This window comes from Cyrtonyx montezumae, unplaced genomic scaffold, assembly GCF_038088225.1.
Source record: "Cyrtonyx montezumae isolate F1298 unplaced genomic scaffold, pur_monq_1.0 scaffold_17, whole genome shotgun sequence".
In the NCBI taxonomy this organism is placed as follows: domain Eukaryota; kingdom Metazoa; phylum Chordata; class Aves; order Galliformes; family Odontophoridae; genus Cyrtonyx; species Cyrtonyx montezumae.
Window position 1 is genome coordinate 22,052,645 of NW_027071903.1, and position 15,749 is coordinate 22,068,393.

Genomic DNA, 15,749 nt, shown 5'->3' on the forward strand with positions numbered 1-15,749 from the left:
CAGAAGCAACAGATACAACATCGTTGCAATCAAGGACGAACACGAAACCGTACCACTGTTAAATAAAGTAAGTTGTCAACCATTTAAAAGGGTTGCATAACTTCATGGTTAGCAATAGTCACTTAGAACATATCTACTAGGCATAGATATGCCACGACTCTGGAAATCCCAGATACTCCACCTGGACCCACTGGATCTGATATAACCTTCAGAAACACACCCCACAGTGAAAAACAGACCTACAATTCATGCTCCTCTTTTAGGAAATAGTCAACCTTATGCCTGAATATGACAAACATTTTTTTTCCTCATCCTCTGACCAAAGACAGCCTTGCTTTAGTGTATGGAATGTGTCTGAGACATAAGAAGGATTATGAATAGATTGCTCTAAATGCTAAATGGATATGCAACACAGTGCACACACTGCACACAGTTTATTTATGTTCAACTGGACATGTCTAACTTTGCTTGAGTAGACTCTTATGCAAACAGCTCTCACTGCTATTTTATATTTGTTATGAGGGAAAAACTAAAACATCCTGTCCAAATGTGGCAGCGTAAACGCAGAAGCTGTACAATGCTGTATTTTTGTACCCATTGCCTGGACCTGAATTCAACATAAAAGTTACTGATAGCATCAGCAGCAAGTTGCTACCAATACGAGAATTAGAAACACAGATGTTTGAAGAACATAATTTCCTGTAAAATAGAACAGGTTGAAATTTTCTGAAATCACAGTTTTGCTCAAAGGTCCATGTGCCATAGAAGAAACTCCATAAAGCCAGAGGCTTTGGACTGAATGCCAACAACCCTCCCAGCAAGCTTAGAACCTGCAGCAAGGCATAGGTGATGTCACTTCCTTCTGAAGGCAGCAATATTTCATGGAAAGAACAGGACTCTTTCCAATCTTTACAATTAGATAGGTAAAAAGGAAGGCTAAAAAATGCATTCTTATTTTCATCGCCAAATCAAATTTCCAGCTCTTTACTCCAAATTCTCACAAAAGTTGACCTCTAAAATGATCAGAATGTGGCTAATTATTTATGTTTGAATATAGTTATAGAATTATTTATAGTTTTAATATATTCAAGTAAACACTGATGGAGAAGTATCAATTAGTGAACTAATGAAACAGTAGAAAAGGACTGTAAATGATATTCTCTAAAGGAATGGCTACCTGCTGTGATACAGGGTGCTAAATTCCTCTACCTGAGATCTGTAAGACTAAGAACCTGTTCATCAATACTTCCAGGTACGGGTCATCATCCCCACAAAACCTGAACAAAGACTTCCTTTTCATGCCATTAGTTTAAGTAAGTATTAAATCACTTAAGATCAATTCTCATTTAATTTGAAGCACCTTCCAAAAGATTTAAATTATTATTTCAACATTATACACCAGAAGAATGGGTTGAACAATGCTAGGAAGATGTCATCCTCATAGTGAACTACATTATGAATGACACAATAGAAATGTTAACGAAAAAAAAAAGGAAAAAATACAATGGAATAACTCTTCAGAGTAATAGCAAAATTTAGCAAATAATTTAGCAAAATATTAATTTAACTAATTTAAATTATTCTGATAATAATTATTTTGGAATATAAAAAGAGAAAAATGTTTGGACTTCTTTATGATTTTTTCCCTGGCAACTTTCTTTTCTAAAAGAGACTTCATTTAACACGTTGTGACAGGAAATGGCAATAATTTATATTCAAAATATGTCACCACATCTAATAGGTGTTCCTAAGCTAGCACATAAACTATACACGTTTTCAGGAATCACTCTGCCTAGAAGTTGTGATTGAGGGTTCACAGTAAACAGTTTAGTGATAAAATGGCCTGTGTGACAGAAGTAAAGAAAAGCTTATTTTAAAAACTGACAGAAAAGAGTATGTGTTAGCTCAACATCAGATATGCTGAAAGCATACACACTTTCAAATAATCAGAAGGACAAGTGCACCATAAACAGCAAAAATCTGACACTGAGAACAGGACAGCTTCCAATGAATCTGGATTCAAGATGGTCTCTCTTATGGGTTAGAACAGAAGTATTTCAAAACAGAGATAGTCACTTTCAGTTGTCAGTGCACAGAGAAAAAGCACAACTTAAAATATGCAAACTGATTAGATTCTTTCAAAAGGCACATATCAGCACTGAGCTTCATGTGAAGGGCCACGTTCCTATGCAGGGCTAACCAAGAAAGCTTGTCTCTACATGTTGTGCAATCTGAATTTGTTTGAATATACTTGGTACACTGAATTACCTATGCTACTATATAATTATAGGCCAGCAAAAATTTCACTTGTTAAACGAATTAAAAACAGCAATACAAGCAGATTACCTATCTTGCTTAACAATAAGAAGAGTTTCATCAGATTCATGTGTATATTTCGTTCTTATAGTTCAGTTTCCATTCTCACTTTTTTCCTAAGTGGAAAACTCTGTTATCACTAGAGGAGGTATAAGTATTGAAACAAAATAATGAGGAATAAGACATCATTTAAGAAATAATAGCTCACAGCAGAAGTTAGTAATACATTCCACTAAAAAATAAAAGCCTTAAATGTGAATTAAAAGCTGACAGACACATTGTTATAACCCTCATATTAAACTGGAAAAGATTATTTAAATTACAAACAAGTACAGAGAACAAACGTTTATCATAGAGATAATTAATGTATCCTATTGTCCCGCATTCAGAATACCTGCCAAGAAAATTCACTGCTTTATTTCAGAAAAAAAAATTCAATTTATACTCAAGATAGATTTACAATCTTATGGATATGAATGAAACCAACTACCTACTGTTGCCTAAGAAAGTTTTAAATGGTAAGGAGTTAAAAAAGAGTGCAAGTTTTAACAAATCCAATTAATTAGTTAATGTTTAGAGGAGAAAAAGCTTTAAGCATCCTTGAAAAGAGAACAAAAAGGCCTGGGCAGCAATGTAAGAGCTCAGTATTTTGTTAGTACATATTGGCATATATATAATAAAAAAAGAACAAAAATCTAACTAGTGTTATACAGATATACAGAATGAGAAGAAAATAAAGATACGAGAGAGAAAATAAAAGACACATTTGACATTACTATTATTACTACTTCATCTTCCATAAGAATATTTATTGCTTGAATTGTCTAAATGCTTTTTTCCTTAATATCCTGACATTATTTGAAAACTTTGTTAAAATGTGTAAGTTCTTCTAAAAGATGTTTTTCATCACCCAGAGTTGCTGCATCACCTTACCGTCTTCCCATACCCCAGTATAAAGCAATATACATAGACACACAGAGATGTACAGATCTCTTTAAGAAAAGCTAAGTAGTGTCCTACATCCATATTAGTGGAAGCTTTTCCTCTGACCAGGAAGTACATACAAGTTGATAGCCCAGGTACTGTGGCTACACTATAGAGTTTACATTCAACAGTACAGGGAAGATTTATTAATTATTTTTCTGTATTAATTTCAGTAATGACACACTGCATTATCATTATAGCTGATGAAAACAGTAATTAAATGCTACAGTTTGCATGTGTCATCATTACCTTATTTCCTTTACAAAATAACAGATTGTTTTAGATATTGCATAGCATGATGAGCAGTTAATAACAGTGATGGTGATAAAATCAGAACAAACTGAGTAGTATCAGTGCCAGCACTTCTAGGATAACCATGGCATAAATGTATCTGAAGAAATAGTAGGTATATTTCATGCTTTTATCTGGCCACAATAGGCACGACTTCTTGCATATTGCTTTGTCTAGGTAAGGCAGGTACCCCCTGAAGAAAATACTGTGAATTTAAGAAGGTGCCATTCATCTGACAACATGGAAACTGAAACTGCCTTCAAGCAACAAATAAAATATCCTGAAAGTGACAGCTCGGTTATTAAGGAACGTTTCTTCACATTTCAGAACACTGATATAATCTGATATGAATCACACTTATCTTCTGGAGGAGTGTATAAACAGAAGGAACAATTCTGGGAACACCTGAAAAGGAGTGCAGTCTTAAACTGTCCATAATACCAAATATATATATATGTTTTCTTTTTAAGCATTTTCAGACTTTTTTTACATTCAGGACAAGATCTTACTGGCAAAATTTAGATTTCAACAGTTCAAATTAATGACTGCACCCTACATCATTCCCTTTTTCAAGCTTGCATGTAATAATACTTGTGAAAAATGAGTTAAATTTCACTCCTGACAACAAATTCTGTGAAATACACTAACAAGTGGGAGCAGGTTCTCAGAAAAAACATTCTCTTTCCTTTTACTATTGGCGATTAGTGAGTACTTCAAGATTATGGTTTCTGGCTCACAGTAAATTTCAACCTGGTTTCTGACAACAATCTCAAGATTTCTCCTTTTGTGAATACAAAAGAAAGAACTAGAGGAAACTAAAATGTAATGCAAGAAAAAATAGCTTGCAACATTCCCAAGAAAGATGTGATTGAGAAAAGCATATTATTACTAGACCTGAAAAAAAGGACTCCCAACCAAAGCTGCCAGCACAGTACGTCCTCCTATCATTATCATCATTCCCCTATTAGTTATGCAATTTCAATTATTTTTAAGGGATTGTAATTGATATATGATGAAGCGATAAGAGACCAGCAGTTCTGAATACAGAACACCTGCCAAGCTACAAAGATCCTGAAGGGAAGCTTCCAACAACACCAGTGTACTAATATGGATAACAGAATCAGAAGATAATGAAGAAATTCAAGCCCCATACAACAGAGTCTCTATGTATATACCGGTATTACATCTCTGATATCTAAAACTGTTTTGTCTTCTTAAGTTTTTTTAGTTATACTGAAAGCTCCCTAGTCTACTCAATTTCTCCCAGAGACACTCTGATACTTAGTAATAGAAATCTTGGGGATGTGCTTGAGGTCTCCAGGTAGCAGGTGAATTTCTGACAGTTGAACGATATCAGGACTTCGGTACTCTTCTGCTGGCATTCCTTTTGCCAGGACTCCTACACTGTCACACTCCAAACAAGTTTACACAATTTAACAGCAGTTTGCCCCTTCTAGGATGTGCTTTTGAGAAGTAACGAGTGCTAGTTGCTGGAGCACCATAGTTCAGATTTCATGACTGTCAGATAAACTACTTCATCATGTACTATGTTGACAATTAATAACACATGTCAATGAAGATTAAATTAAAGAGAATTTTTTACAAATTCTGACATAGCAGTAGAACTTATAGTATGAGCAGAGGAGAAACAAACAAGCAAACACAGAAAAAGCAGAACAGCATATTTTTAGCTGTCTGTCTCCAGATAACTGCATCAAAGGTTCAGCTGCTATTTAGGACATCTTATCATACACATGACTGCAAATCCTGTTCTTCTATGCTTCACAAACTAGGTCCTCAGGATAGCTTTCAGAGAAGAATCACATGCTGAAGCACATTTCTTACCAGGAAGCTATCATTAACTGAGGAGTAAGATTGGCATAAATTAATGAATTACTGTATATATTAAATCAGTGAAAAAACAAGTTTAATAGCATTTAAAAGAGTATCCACTAAAAATGCCAGATACCCTTTAAGTCTATCTTGAAACAAATACAAAGGAAAAGACAGGTTTTACTGACAGCTTACATAAAATCAATAACGTTATGGAATTTAATGTATCATAGGATATAATTATTAAACCTGACTTTCTATATTCATTCTCTCTATCTCTTTGTTCCCTCAATTATATCTTGATCTTCAAAGTAATTAGAGTAAGGACATGTGTTATAGATCATATGGTTTAAAAAGTGCAGGAAAAAAAAGACTGAAATCAAGTAGTTTCTTTAAAGTCTGGAATTGGAAACAATTATTTCTGCTCACGTTTCTCAATTCCCATGGACCCTAACACCTCCAGGTACAGCCTCGAGGGCTGATGACTTAGAATGTGGTGTATTTCAGACCCGGGTGCATGAATCTGCCTGGATACTACAGGAACTTGTATTTTTTTTTTCCTTAATACTTGAAAGCCAATGTTTGTTCAATGGGATTATTTTTAAACAACAACCTTCAAATGTAATGAAAAATTTAATCTGTGTGCTCTAACGGACAGCTCGTGTTATAGTTTTCAGGGCATTTTTACTAAACGATCACTACATCCAGAGGTATCACTTCCAACAAAATAATGTCAGTTTGCTTGTGTGAATCAGATACTCACTGCATGCAAGAGTTATATAAGGAAGGAAATAACTCACAAAACCCTGCCACAGAGTTTTGTGAAACTATGTATATTATGTACAAGATCAGTGTTACTAGGCAATAAAATACATGAAGCACACAAAATAGCTTGATATCAGAGAAAAACTAGAAATTATTTCAAGACTGAGGAAGCTGCCAAAATGCATCATTCTAACTGGTTAGTTTCTGAGATGAGTACTAACATAGCACAAAGGCCACAAAAATGAAGACAGCAAGTTTAAAGGTTCTATAATCTAATGATATCTGAGAGGATTTCCCAGACTACATAATGTATAGTTACTAAGAATTTTATTTTTATGGCTTCTCTCTTTCTATAGCAGAGCCTATGTTGCTCTTGAATACAGTAAGAATAGAGTAAAAGAACAAAAACTTCTATTTTAAATGGGATACTATTTCTTAGTGGTGAGATCTTAAACTTTCCGGCTGATAAAACCCTCATAATAAAAGGATGTACAAGAAAGAAAGAGTAGTTCATCAGATTTTTGGGTGTAGAAAAGTGGAATCAAACAAAAAACAACAGATGGAAAATAGTGAAAGAAAAGGTATTCTTCAGATTCTGCTGGTCTAAGTCAGCGCAACCCCAGGGAAATTATGCTCACTTAGACCTGGGAATCTGGCACAGCAATCTGAAGAAGAGAAAATCTTAAGGATAAATAAAAGACTGGGACTGAGCAGAAAGAAATACGTATCTCTCTTCTACTGCAGAGAGTGAAGAAAACTCTTATCAATAGAGTTGTAGGCGTGGGGAGGTAGAACAGACAACTAAGCAAGACAGAAAGCTGGATGCACAAAATATGGCAAGTAAAAAGAATGTGATGTAACAGAAGCATTTTAAGGTGGTAAAGAGAAACTTTTATGAAAGAAGTGAAGAAAAAAACAATGTGTTTTTAAGGTATACTAATAAATTCCTATTAAAGTTATTCCATCTTGTGCATGCTGGTCAGATGTACTTTAATATTGTTCTTGATTCATTATCATATACACCTATGAAATGCCACAGAATTAAGCCTAGATTAAGGTTTCCTTGATACAAGTGATTCTACTTCTGGATCACTGCTAGTCGTGTTAGCCTAGAAAGACAGAACTTTCCAGCTGTGGTGATCAGCTGTATCCCTGTTATCAGGGCAATCTGAAAATGGTTACTTTACTATCAGTATCTTTAGTCAAGGGCATCCTGCACAAAAAGAAAGAGCACCTAAATTGATGAAAGTTCTTTAGGATTCAAAATACAGTATGCCATCAGCTGAAATGACAAATTTTGTCAATGCTGTTTGGCATCCAGAAGACAGTTATTAAATAAGCACTGCTTATAAGCTGCTACAAGCACATGCACTATGAATGCAGGGTGCTAAATGAAAATAAGCACTCATGTGACATTGTATTTTTCCTGTCCTTTGTTATGCCCACAAACACATGAAGTAAACCCAAGCTCACATACTGAGGATGCATATTAACTAAGTTTGCAACCCAGTGACTGGAACACTTCTCTAGAAAGGACATCCACATCTCTAATTCATGTACTTAGAACTTAGTAAGTCTGTGGCAGTGAATGTATTTGTATATATTTATTTATTTAAGCAGTTGGGGCAGGTTATACAATTTCTCACTACAGTGCAAACTGTTTACAGCTATCTAGTTGGGAAAAATACATTTGCCATGCAGACTTATATGAACGGCTAGCATTAGTTTGCATGCTTGTGTCTCATACTAAACACAGGATAATTTTGTAGATTAGTTGTCATAGAGGGGGGTTAAACAGTTTACGTGGCCCATCAAACACTAATAATTTAAAATTAGTACTGTTTATGTTTCAACATTAAATTGAAATCTTGAGAAGAAGAGCACTTATACAAGATAGGACAGCTCTCTTCTTCCAGCTGAAACAAGACAGCATCCTGTAATGCAGCTGACTGTGCAGAAGACTAATGATTATTTTCCCTTTTGTTTTAAATGTGAGTGCTATTCTGGAGGTGAACATGTTTTCGTTCTGAAAACACTGTCATTGCCACAGTGCCATTAGAAGTTCTAGTTTTGAATTTATAGTTCTCACAATACATAGTTCTCATACTTGAAAAACAGTATCTGAAAGCTAAGTCATTGTTCTGGATAGTGTGAAAACTGAATACAATAAACATGCAACAACAGAAAACGCAATGTGCATACATGAACTGAGCCTTGTTACTAACTCCAGTAACCCAAACTATTTACTCCCAATGGCAAAACCCTGAATGTAGCTCTCTTATATTATAGTATACATAATAACGTGTAATATAGTAATACATAATTATACACATCTAATGCAGCAGCTATATAGATAAATGCTGTATTTATAAGAGATGTACACAGATAAAATACTCACCTAGGTACACACATTCTAACACTGTACAAAGGCACACAAGTAGGCCTAATTTTATAAGCAAGAAATAGGTACAAATTAGTATTTACAGAATAGGAAAACATGTTATGTTGGAAAACATCCTGTGCTGTCACTGAAATGTACTCACCATTTGCAGAAGATCAGAAGAAACCATCTGCATGCAACACATTGCTGTTGCCAAAGCACAGACAATGGTGGAGATGATATTGAGAGCGCACACACTGAACAACAGGTCCTGTGAAAAGACATGCATCAGAATATCATCTCTTATCTCAGGGACACAAAGGACAGGAAATATTTTAGTAATTTGATATTGAACACTGTCACTTCCTAGCAGATTCATATGGTCTCAATTAGCTGTGCATAACTCACTCATCTTGTAATACTTGCTTTAAATCAGTCAGCAAAGGAAACCCTTACAGAAAGAAACACCTTGAGGGACACAGTTTAGTGGAGAACTTGCTAGTGTTATGTGATGGTTGCACTCAATGATCTTGTGGGTCTTTTACTACAGAATTGATTCTACAATCTTCTCTTCCCCGTTTAACAAAATACATTCAGGATTAGAAACTTCCTCAACAATATTTCAAGTTATCCAGTTTCCTCACAAAGGATAAACTGCTCCTTCCGCAGTAGACCCCAAGTTATTATCACTACTATAATACTAACACACACAGTTCTGGTTCAAAACAAAAGCACACATGAAGAAATGTCATCACTTTCAGTATTTGAAATCAACCAATCAGGGTTATATGGTGAAAATACTACATGGAAAACTTAGCATGAAATAGAGAATTTTGTTCTGTATTATATATTCTGTGCATCTGAAACAAATTAGAAAGAAACAAGTACATTTTAAAGTATAGAAGAAAAGCACTGACTGTACATGAGAAGTAGAACTGCACATTGCCACACTGTTTCTTTAAAATGATGTTTTCAACTACAACAAATATTTATGTTTACTAAGTATAATAAAAGATGTATATTAATCAAAATTGAAATATATTTAAAGGTATAATTAGAAAGAAACAAAAACAAACAAAAAACCATACGCATCCATTTCTCCCAATCACAATATTTCTGTTTATTTCCCTTGCAGGAAAAAGAAAAGGAACTCTGATTCATCACGCTTATGACACTTCAAAAACCACTATAATCCTTCTACAGCAACTGCCTACTTGCTGTACCTGTGACAACTACAAGCTTGGACAGTATTCAGAATAGCCAGTAAAAGTATAGCCATTTCAGGTAAAAAGCAAATTGTAAACATGAGCAAAAAACTGCAAAAAATGCATACTGCAGAATCTAACTTGTAAACTAGAGGCACTTAGGAAAGATTTAGCTAACACAAACTCAACACCATTTATGCTAAATAAAATGTTCTGCATCAAAGTTGTAAATGAGGATCCGAAGTGTCCTTAAGACCCTCACAGTACTCCTGTGTCTCAGGACAGAGTCATCTGTCCTAAAGGTTACAGATTTACAATCATTTCTCTTTTTCTTCCACAGCTATTAAGAATAAACTATTACATACTTAAACTCCATCATCATGCTTAAGTCTCCACTCCTTCATTTTCTGACATTAACCCCATTTCTTGAAATCCTAGACTGAGATCAATTTTCTAGGCCTTTGATCACTTTCATTTGGTTCACCTTCAAGTTGGCCCACATTCTTCCTCATATGCAGAATTCTAAACAGTGCTGTGATGACTGAGGGTTTTTGCAATTGTATATTGTTGATTTATCTTTTGTCTGTATAATCCCAGATCCTTTCCTGAAAAACTACTATCCTCTTCTTTCTGCTACTAGATAAGGACAGAAGAAAACCCACACATACACAAACATATGTGTATTTAAATTGGAGAAATGCCACAGTAAAAACCTCACTCATCTCTATTTAAGATTTTTGGAATGTATGATAGTTCCCACATAAGACTAATGGCAAAGTACATTAGAAACATGAAAAGGAGAACAACAGAAACAAAACTAAATCTGCACAATTACACCTTAATTGCAGAAAAACAGACTGTAAGATAAACTGAAAGGCACTAGATGAAATTGATTATAAATGCCTGCAATTTCAGAAAAACATGGGAGTGATGCTTTAAAAAAGAAAATATTTTGGTATTTCATTTTGCATCTGTTTGATTATTACTGCTATTAAATCTAAGATATCACATTCTATATCCATAGCTTCAAGTATTATATACAAAATGTTAATATTAGACATTAGCCTAGCTAATCTGAAAATGGTTTATGTGGAAAAGAAACTATTTGCCAGTCTCAAAATAGCATGATTTCATGTGCTAATACTCCTCTGTTTCTGTAACAGAAGAGAAACACTGGAGTAATTCAAAATCTAAAGAGAGGTAATCAATTTTAAGAAGATTTCTAAAGCCTCTTTTAATTCAAACAGGAATCAAACAATAAGCCATTCAGTAACATTCACCTCATCCTCCTACCCAACCCAACCTTCAAACAAACATTTAGTCTTTGGCACTTCAGTGTTTTCAGGAAAACCTTCTATATCTTGAAATAAGTGTACTCTTACACATCTGAGAGTCCAAAACTGACTCAGAAAGAAACAATGGCTTTTTCACAAATTCACGGTCTTGTAAAACATCTTAGATGAAGATTGCCTTCTATTAGTAGGATTCCTATGATACACATTAATGAAGAGCATAGGCTAATACTTTGAACTGCTGAGGAATCACTGAGAAATTTGGAGGAGTGAAGGATATAAATGAAAAAGTTAAATAATTTTGACAAAGAATCACAAAGTTCTATCTCAGAAATTTTGTTTTTACTACCTCTGAGACTAAAGATGGTTTAATCTTCATAACTTCATTATGCCAGTGATAGACCTCAGGAGACAACTGAAGTAAAATTCACTTTTGGAGCATTATAGCTTAAAAAGAAACTCAACTAGCCTGCTTATCACCTACTAATACTCTAAAGACTAATCTGATAGATGTTCTTAAATATTTATAAACTATCTTTTAAAAGTTAACTTTGTGAGTGCCTTATCTTCCTTTGTTGTGTTTGCTTCTGAAAAATAGTTAAAAACTGCCTGGTTAGAACCTAATGTTTATTAATAATGCCATAGTAAAATAGATAATTTTAGTTCCATCTTACATACCACCAAGAAACAAATCTTTCACATCTTAGCTTGAGACAAACTTGACTGTTACTCCAATCTAAAAGCAGTCATAGAATCATAGGGGTTGGAAGGGACCTCAAGAGATCAGCGAGTCCAACCCCCTGCCAAAGTAGGTGGATCTATTAATAGAGCTAGTGGAAGTATTTCAGCCAAGAATGCCATTTTGACATTGCACATATATTTAACTTAATTTAGAATTTTGGCAAGAAACGAAGTTGGAGCTCTCAGTCAGATCTAATACACACCAATATATCACACAACTGTTTATGTTTGGGAAGGCTGAGTAGAAACAAGAGAGATTCCTCATATCCTTGCTCTTGTTTACATGCAATCTGTTTATGCTGAAATACCTCTCCTTTGGGTTTATATCTACTTGCTAGACTGGAATGTGTTATTTTTGGTTTGTAAAAAATTTTGTTTTTCCAAGCTGGTTGTAATAAAAAATTTAGTTGGTTCCAAAATTTAACCATTATCAATATTGTTTTACTGATGTCATAACTATAAAACCTTCACATCAAAGCGGTTCAGCTACAGGGAAAGCTTACAAGTATCAGAATCGATCACAAGTTAGGTTTTCTGGTGCTCTCAGGTACACAAGCAGGCACTGCCAGCCACACAAATTTCATAGGTCTATCCACAGTACGTGTTTGTTTTTTGCATGTTTCCAGAATTCAGAAATGTAACATGACTGAGGCAACTGGCTTTGTAAGCTGCAGTTTAAAAATCCTGAATTTCTATCTGGAATCACCAAATATGTGAGCAGACACAAATCAGTTTTCATTGCTGTGTTAATTCAAGGAATGCCAACAGTTACATAGAACCCAATCACACTACAAGTAGTTTTCTCCAGCAAAGTGACAGGTTAATATTTTGTATCACCATACTTATAAAATCCTTAACCATGGCCCTGTAAAAAGATTCCTGATGCATTTTTTTTTAAATTTAACTTACTTATTTTAAATGCAATTGCTTTTAGACTTTAGCTGATGAATGCAAGCTGCCTCAGCTATAATCTTTGCAAGTATGATTTACAGATTATGCTCGTGACTACATTTCCACACACAAAAAAGAAAATAACACTATTGCTATCTCATAAACCTCCAGAAACTCTTAAATTTACAGGAAATACACCAGAAGCCAACTTTAAAAAACCTTCTCTTTTATGTTCTACATAACAATCTCTAGAAAATTTGCTTCTGTCTGTTGAAAAGAGAGCTAATGAACTGTGTGACATCCAAAACAGGTACCCATCATATTCTCCCAAAAAATTGCATAAGGCTGGACATGAAATTTTGCTATTTGAGCAAATTTTTATAGCCATGAACAGTGAAAAGATAATTCATTGGAATCTTGTGTCAAGGCCTTCTGTATTTTGTTTAGTACCAATAGAGCAGATGAGAGTTTTCTGTTACTTCAGTGCAACATGTGAGACATGTTATTGCACATTCACTATTGGAAGGGAATGGAACAATATATTTTCACATTGAAGCTGTCCAGGTCTAAGCAAAAACTGGCATCAGCAGTTGCTGAGATCCATAATTTATTTGGTTAGATACTATGAGCCTGTTTAAAGGTATTTTGGGGCATTTCATAGAGGTATTCACACCAGTAAACTAAATTTTAAAGAGCGTATTTTCCTACCTTAATCCTACAGAGTATACATCAATTTTCTTTCACTGTAAATGGCAAACAAGGTAAAGGTACTTCCATTCAAAGCACTCTTGTTCATAAGAATTATACTCTCAAAAAAAAAAAAACCCAAAACAAAGTGTTTAAGTTCCAACACTCTGATTAACAGTGACAGATCGCACTGCAACAATACCAAAGAATAGTCTTCATGAACATAATACTGGAAAGCAATTGCTGGTAGCTCTGAAACTATGTTCTAGTATTCCAAAGGCAGTTCCAGAGGGGGGAAAAAAAACCAACAAAAAGACAACCCCAGCACTCACAGAGAACAAAGAAGAATATTTGAGCATTATTTTTCTTCCATTTATAATAAAGAAGTTCACAAACATTTATCAGCCAAACATTACTGAACAACTAAGTAGCAGAAGAATCCTCTTTAAAATATTTCTATTAAAAAAAATGAAATGAGAGGGGAACTGATTTGAATGTTGATGCACAGCATTTTACAGGAGTTGACATCCACAGAGTCCTAACTACTTAAATTGATATGCTAGAAAATAATTCAGTATCATAGCTCTGTTAAATATATTCATAACACAGAGCAAAACCTATCTTAAGAAGCAAACATGGAAGGAGTTCTGTAATTTTTAAAGTGAGACTTCTTTTAGAGCTGGTTAATCTCATCATTGTTATTATTACTATTTGTTATTATTACTGTGTATAAAGAATTCTAAAAGTGGATCTCCATAGCAGGGAATCAATCAGCCAATATATAATTCAGGGAAAATATACAGGGACTGAAAACAGTAGAGCAGTCTGACATGAGCAGAAAGCAACTTAAGCAGACTGCAGTTGGTGGGATTCTCCTTTCCCTTTCCCACCTCAAGAAAGTCTTTCTCATCAGAAGGGCCACTATATTCACACAACTGAAGTCCATTGACTGGAGTGGACAATACATTTCTTTTTTAAAGGAATCTTTCATTCCCTATGATGATTTTTACTGACATGTACTTTTCACTGACAGCTGTTGCACAATGTGATAGTCTCCTAAAGGTGTAGGTATCTTTACTTATTATATTATTTTGCTATTCCTCCTTCATCACAGAGTTTTGTGTCCTATCAAAACACACACCTCATGTATACTTACAAACTATTTCCAGATTTATCCATATTCAGCAGCATCGCTAGGGTTCATAATTTGAGTTTGCAAAGAGTTCCTGCTCTCACAGATTTGTTTGTGCCATATTGATGCAGTTGTAGCAGTTCCTGGCTGTGCTAAGGAAGGAATAGAAGGGAACTTTAAGATTTCTTTCAGAAAGGAGCTGAAATTGGACACAGACCAAGCAAGACTGCCCAAATACAATTCCTTCCACAGAAACCATATAGATACCTTACATCTTTCGTAGGCTTTTGGATACCCCCAGCTGTACTCTGAAATATCCAAGAGATCTTAAACACTTTATATGTCAGTGAGCTCAGATCACACAAAGAATAGTTAAGAAACTTCAATGCCTTTGGTTGTTCAACCTTTCCCCCTTCACTTTAACCATGTTCAAGCATGTTAAACCTTGAGATACTATTGCCAGATCTTCACCTTTTTTCTCCACATCATTTTCCATGACCAGTTTACTAGTGACTGCTGAGAAAACTGCAGGGATTTTTTTTGTGATTAGTGAGTGGCTGAAGGCAAGGGAAGATACACTGACAAAAGTGAATGCATCTCAAAATGTTATCAAGATGAAGATTACCAGAGTAAACTACAAAAAATACGAAATAAAAACAAGTTACACTCAGCAGTGCTATATGTCATCCACTTCTTGCTTGGTGCAGTCCAAGGAAGATACAGCCTATCTTTTCAAGTACACTATCTTTCAGGCAAACGACTATGCCAAAGCAGTTCTCTGAGACTGCATAAGGTCTAGGAAACACCTCTAAAAAGGAGTTGTGTTACAACACCTGAGTACGTACTAAAAGTTGAATTTTGCATCAAAATAATTTTGATTATATGGTAGTCCAAATATATCATTTTATGATGTACATTAGTGTGAATATCGTAAGAAAAAGAATACACAGTAAAATACTGACAAACCATTTGCTTTGAGAACTCATTTTCGTTGTTTTCTATCTAACTGCTGGATGATAGTATGGTCATGTAGTATTAAACAGGAACAGGGAAAAAATTGGTGATTGATTTATCACTTTGATATCACTTTTTTATCATTAATTAAATCTGTCTAACCATACCACCTATAAAATATCTAGGCTATAATACTTTTTGGTATTATTCATTCTGTTAACCTCACATCTTTCAACTGTAGAAACAATTACTTAGCACAGCAACCTAGAATAGATGTT

The 15,749-nt window shown here is 34.6% G+C and overlaps 1 protein-coding gene across 1 annotated transcript in view; it reads right to left on the reverse strand.

Annotated features, from left to right (window-relative positions):
• ENTREP2 (endosomal transmembrane epsin interactor 2) overlaps nucleotides 1-15,749 on the reverse strand; it is a 100,657-nt gene that overhangs the window by 16,169 nt on the left and 68,739 nt on the right. The window contains exon 5 of the mRNA XM_065733738.1: nucleotides 8,733-8,840. Within this exon, the coding sequence (XP_065589810.1) occupies nucleotides 8,733-8,840 (108 nt within the window). The remainder of the gene's footprint in view (nucleotides 1-8,732; nucleotides 8,841-15,749) is intronic.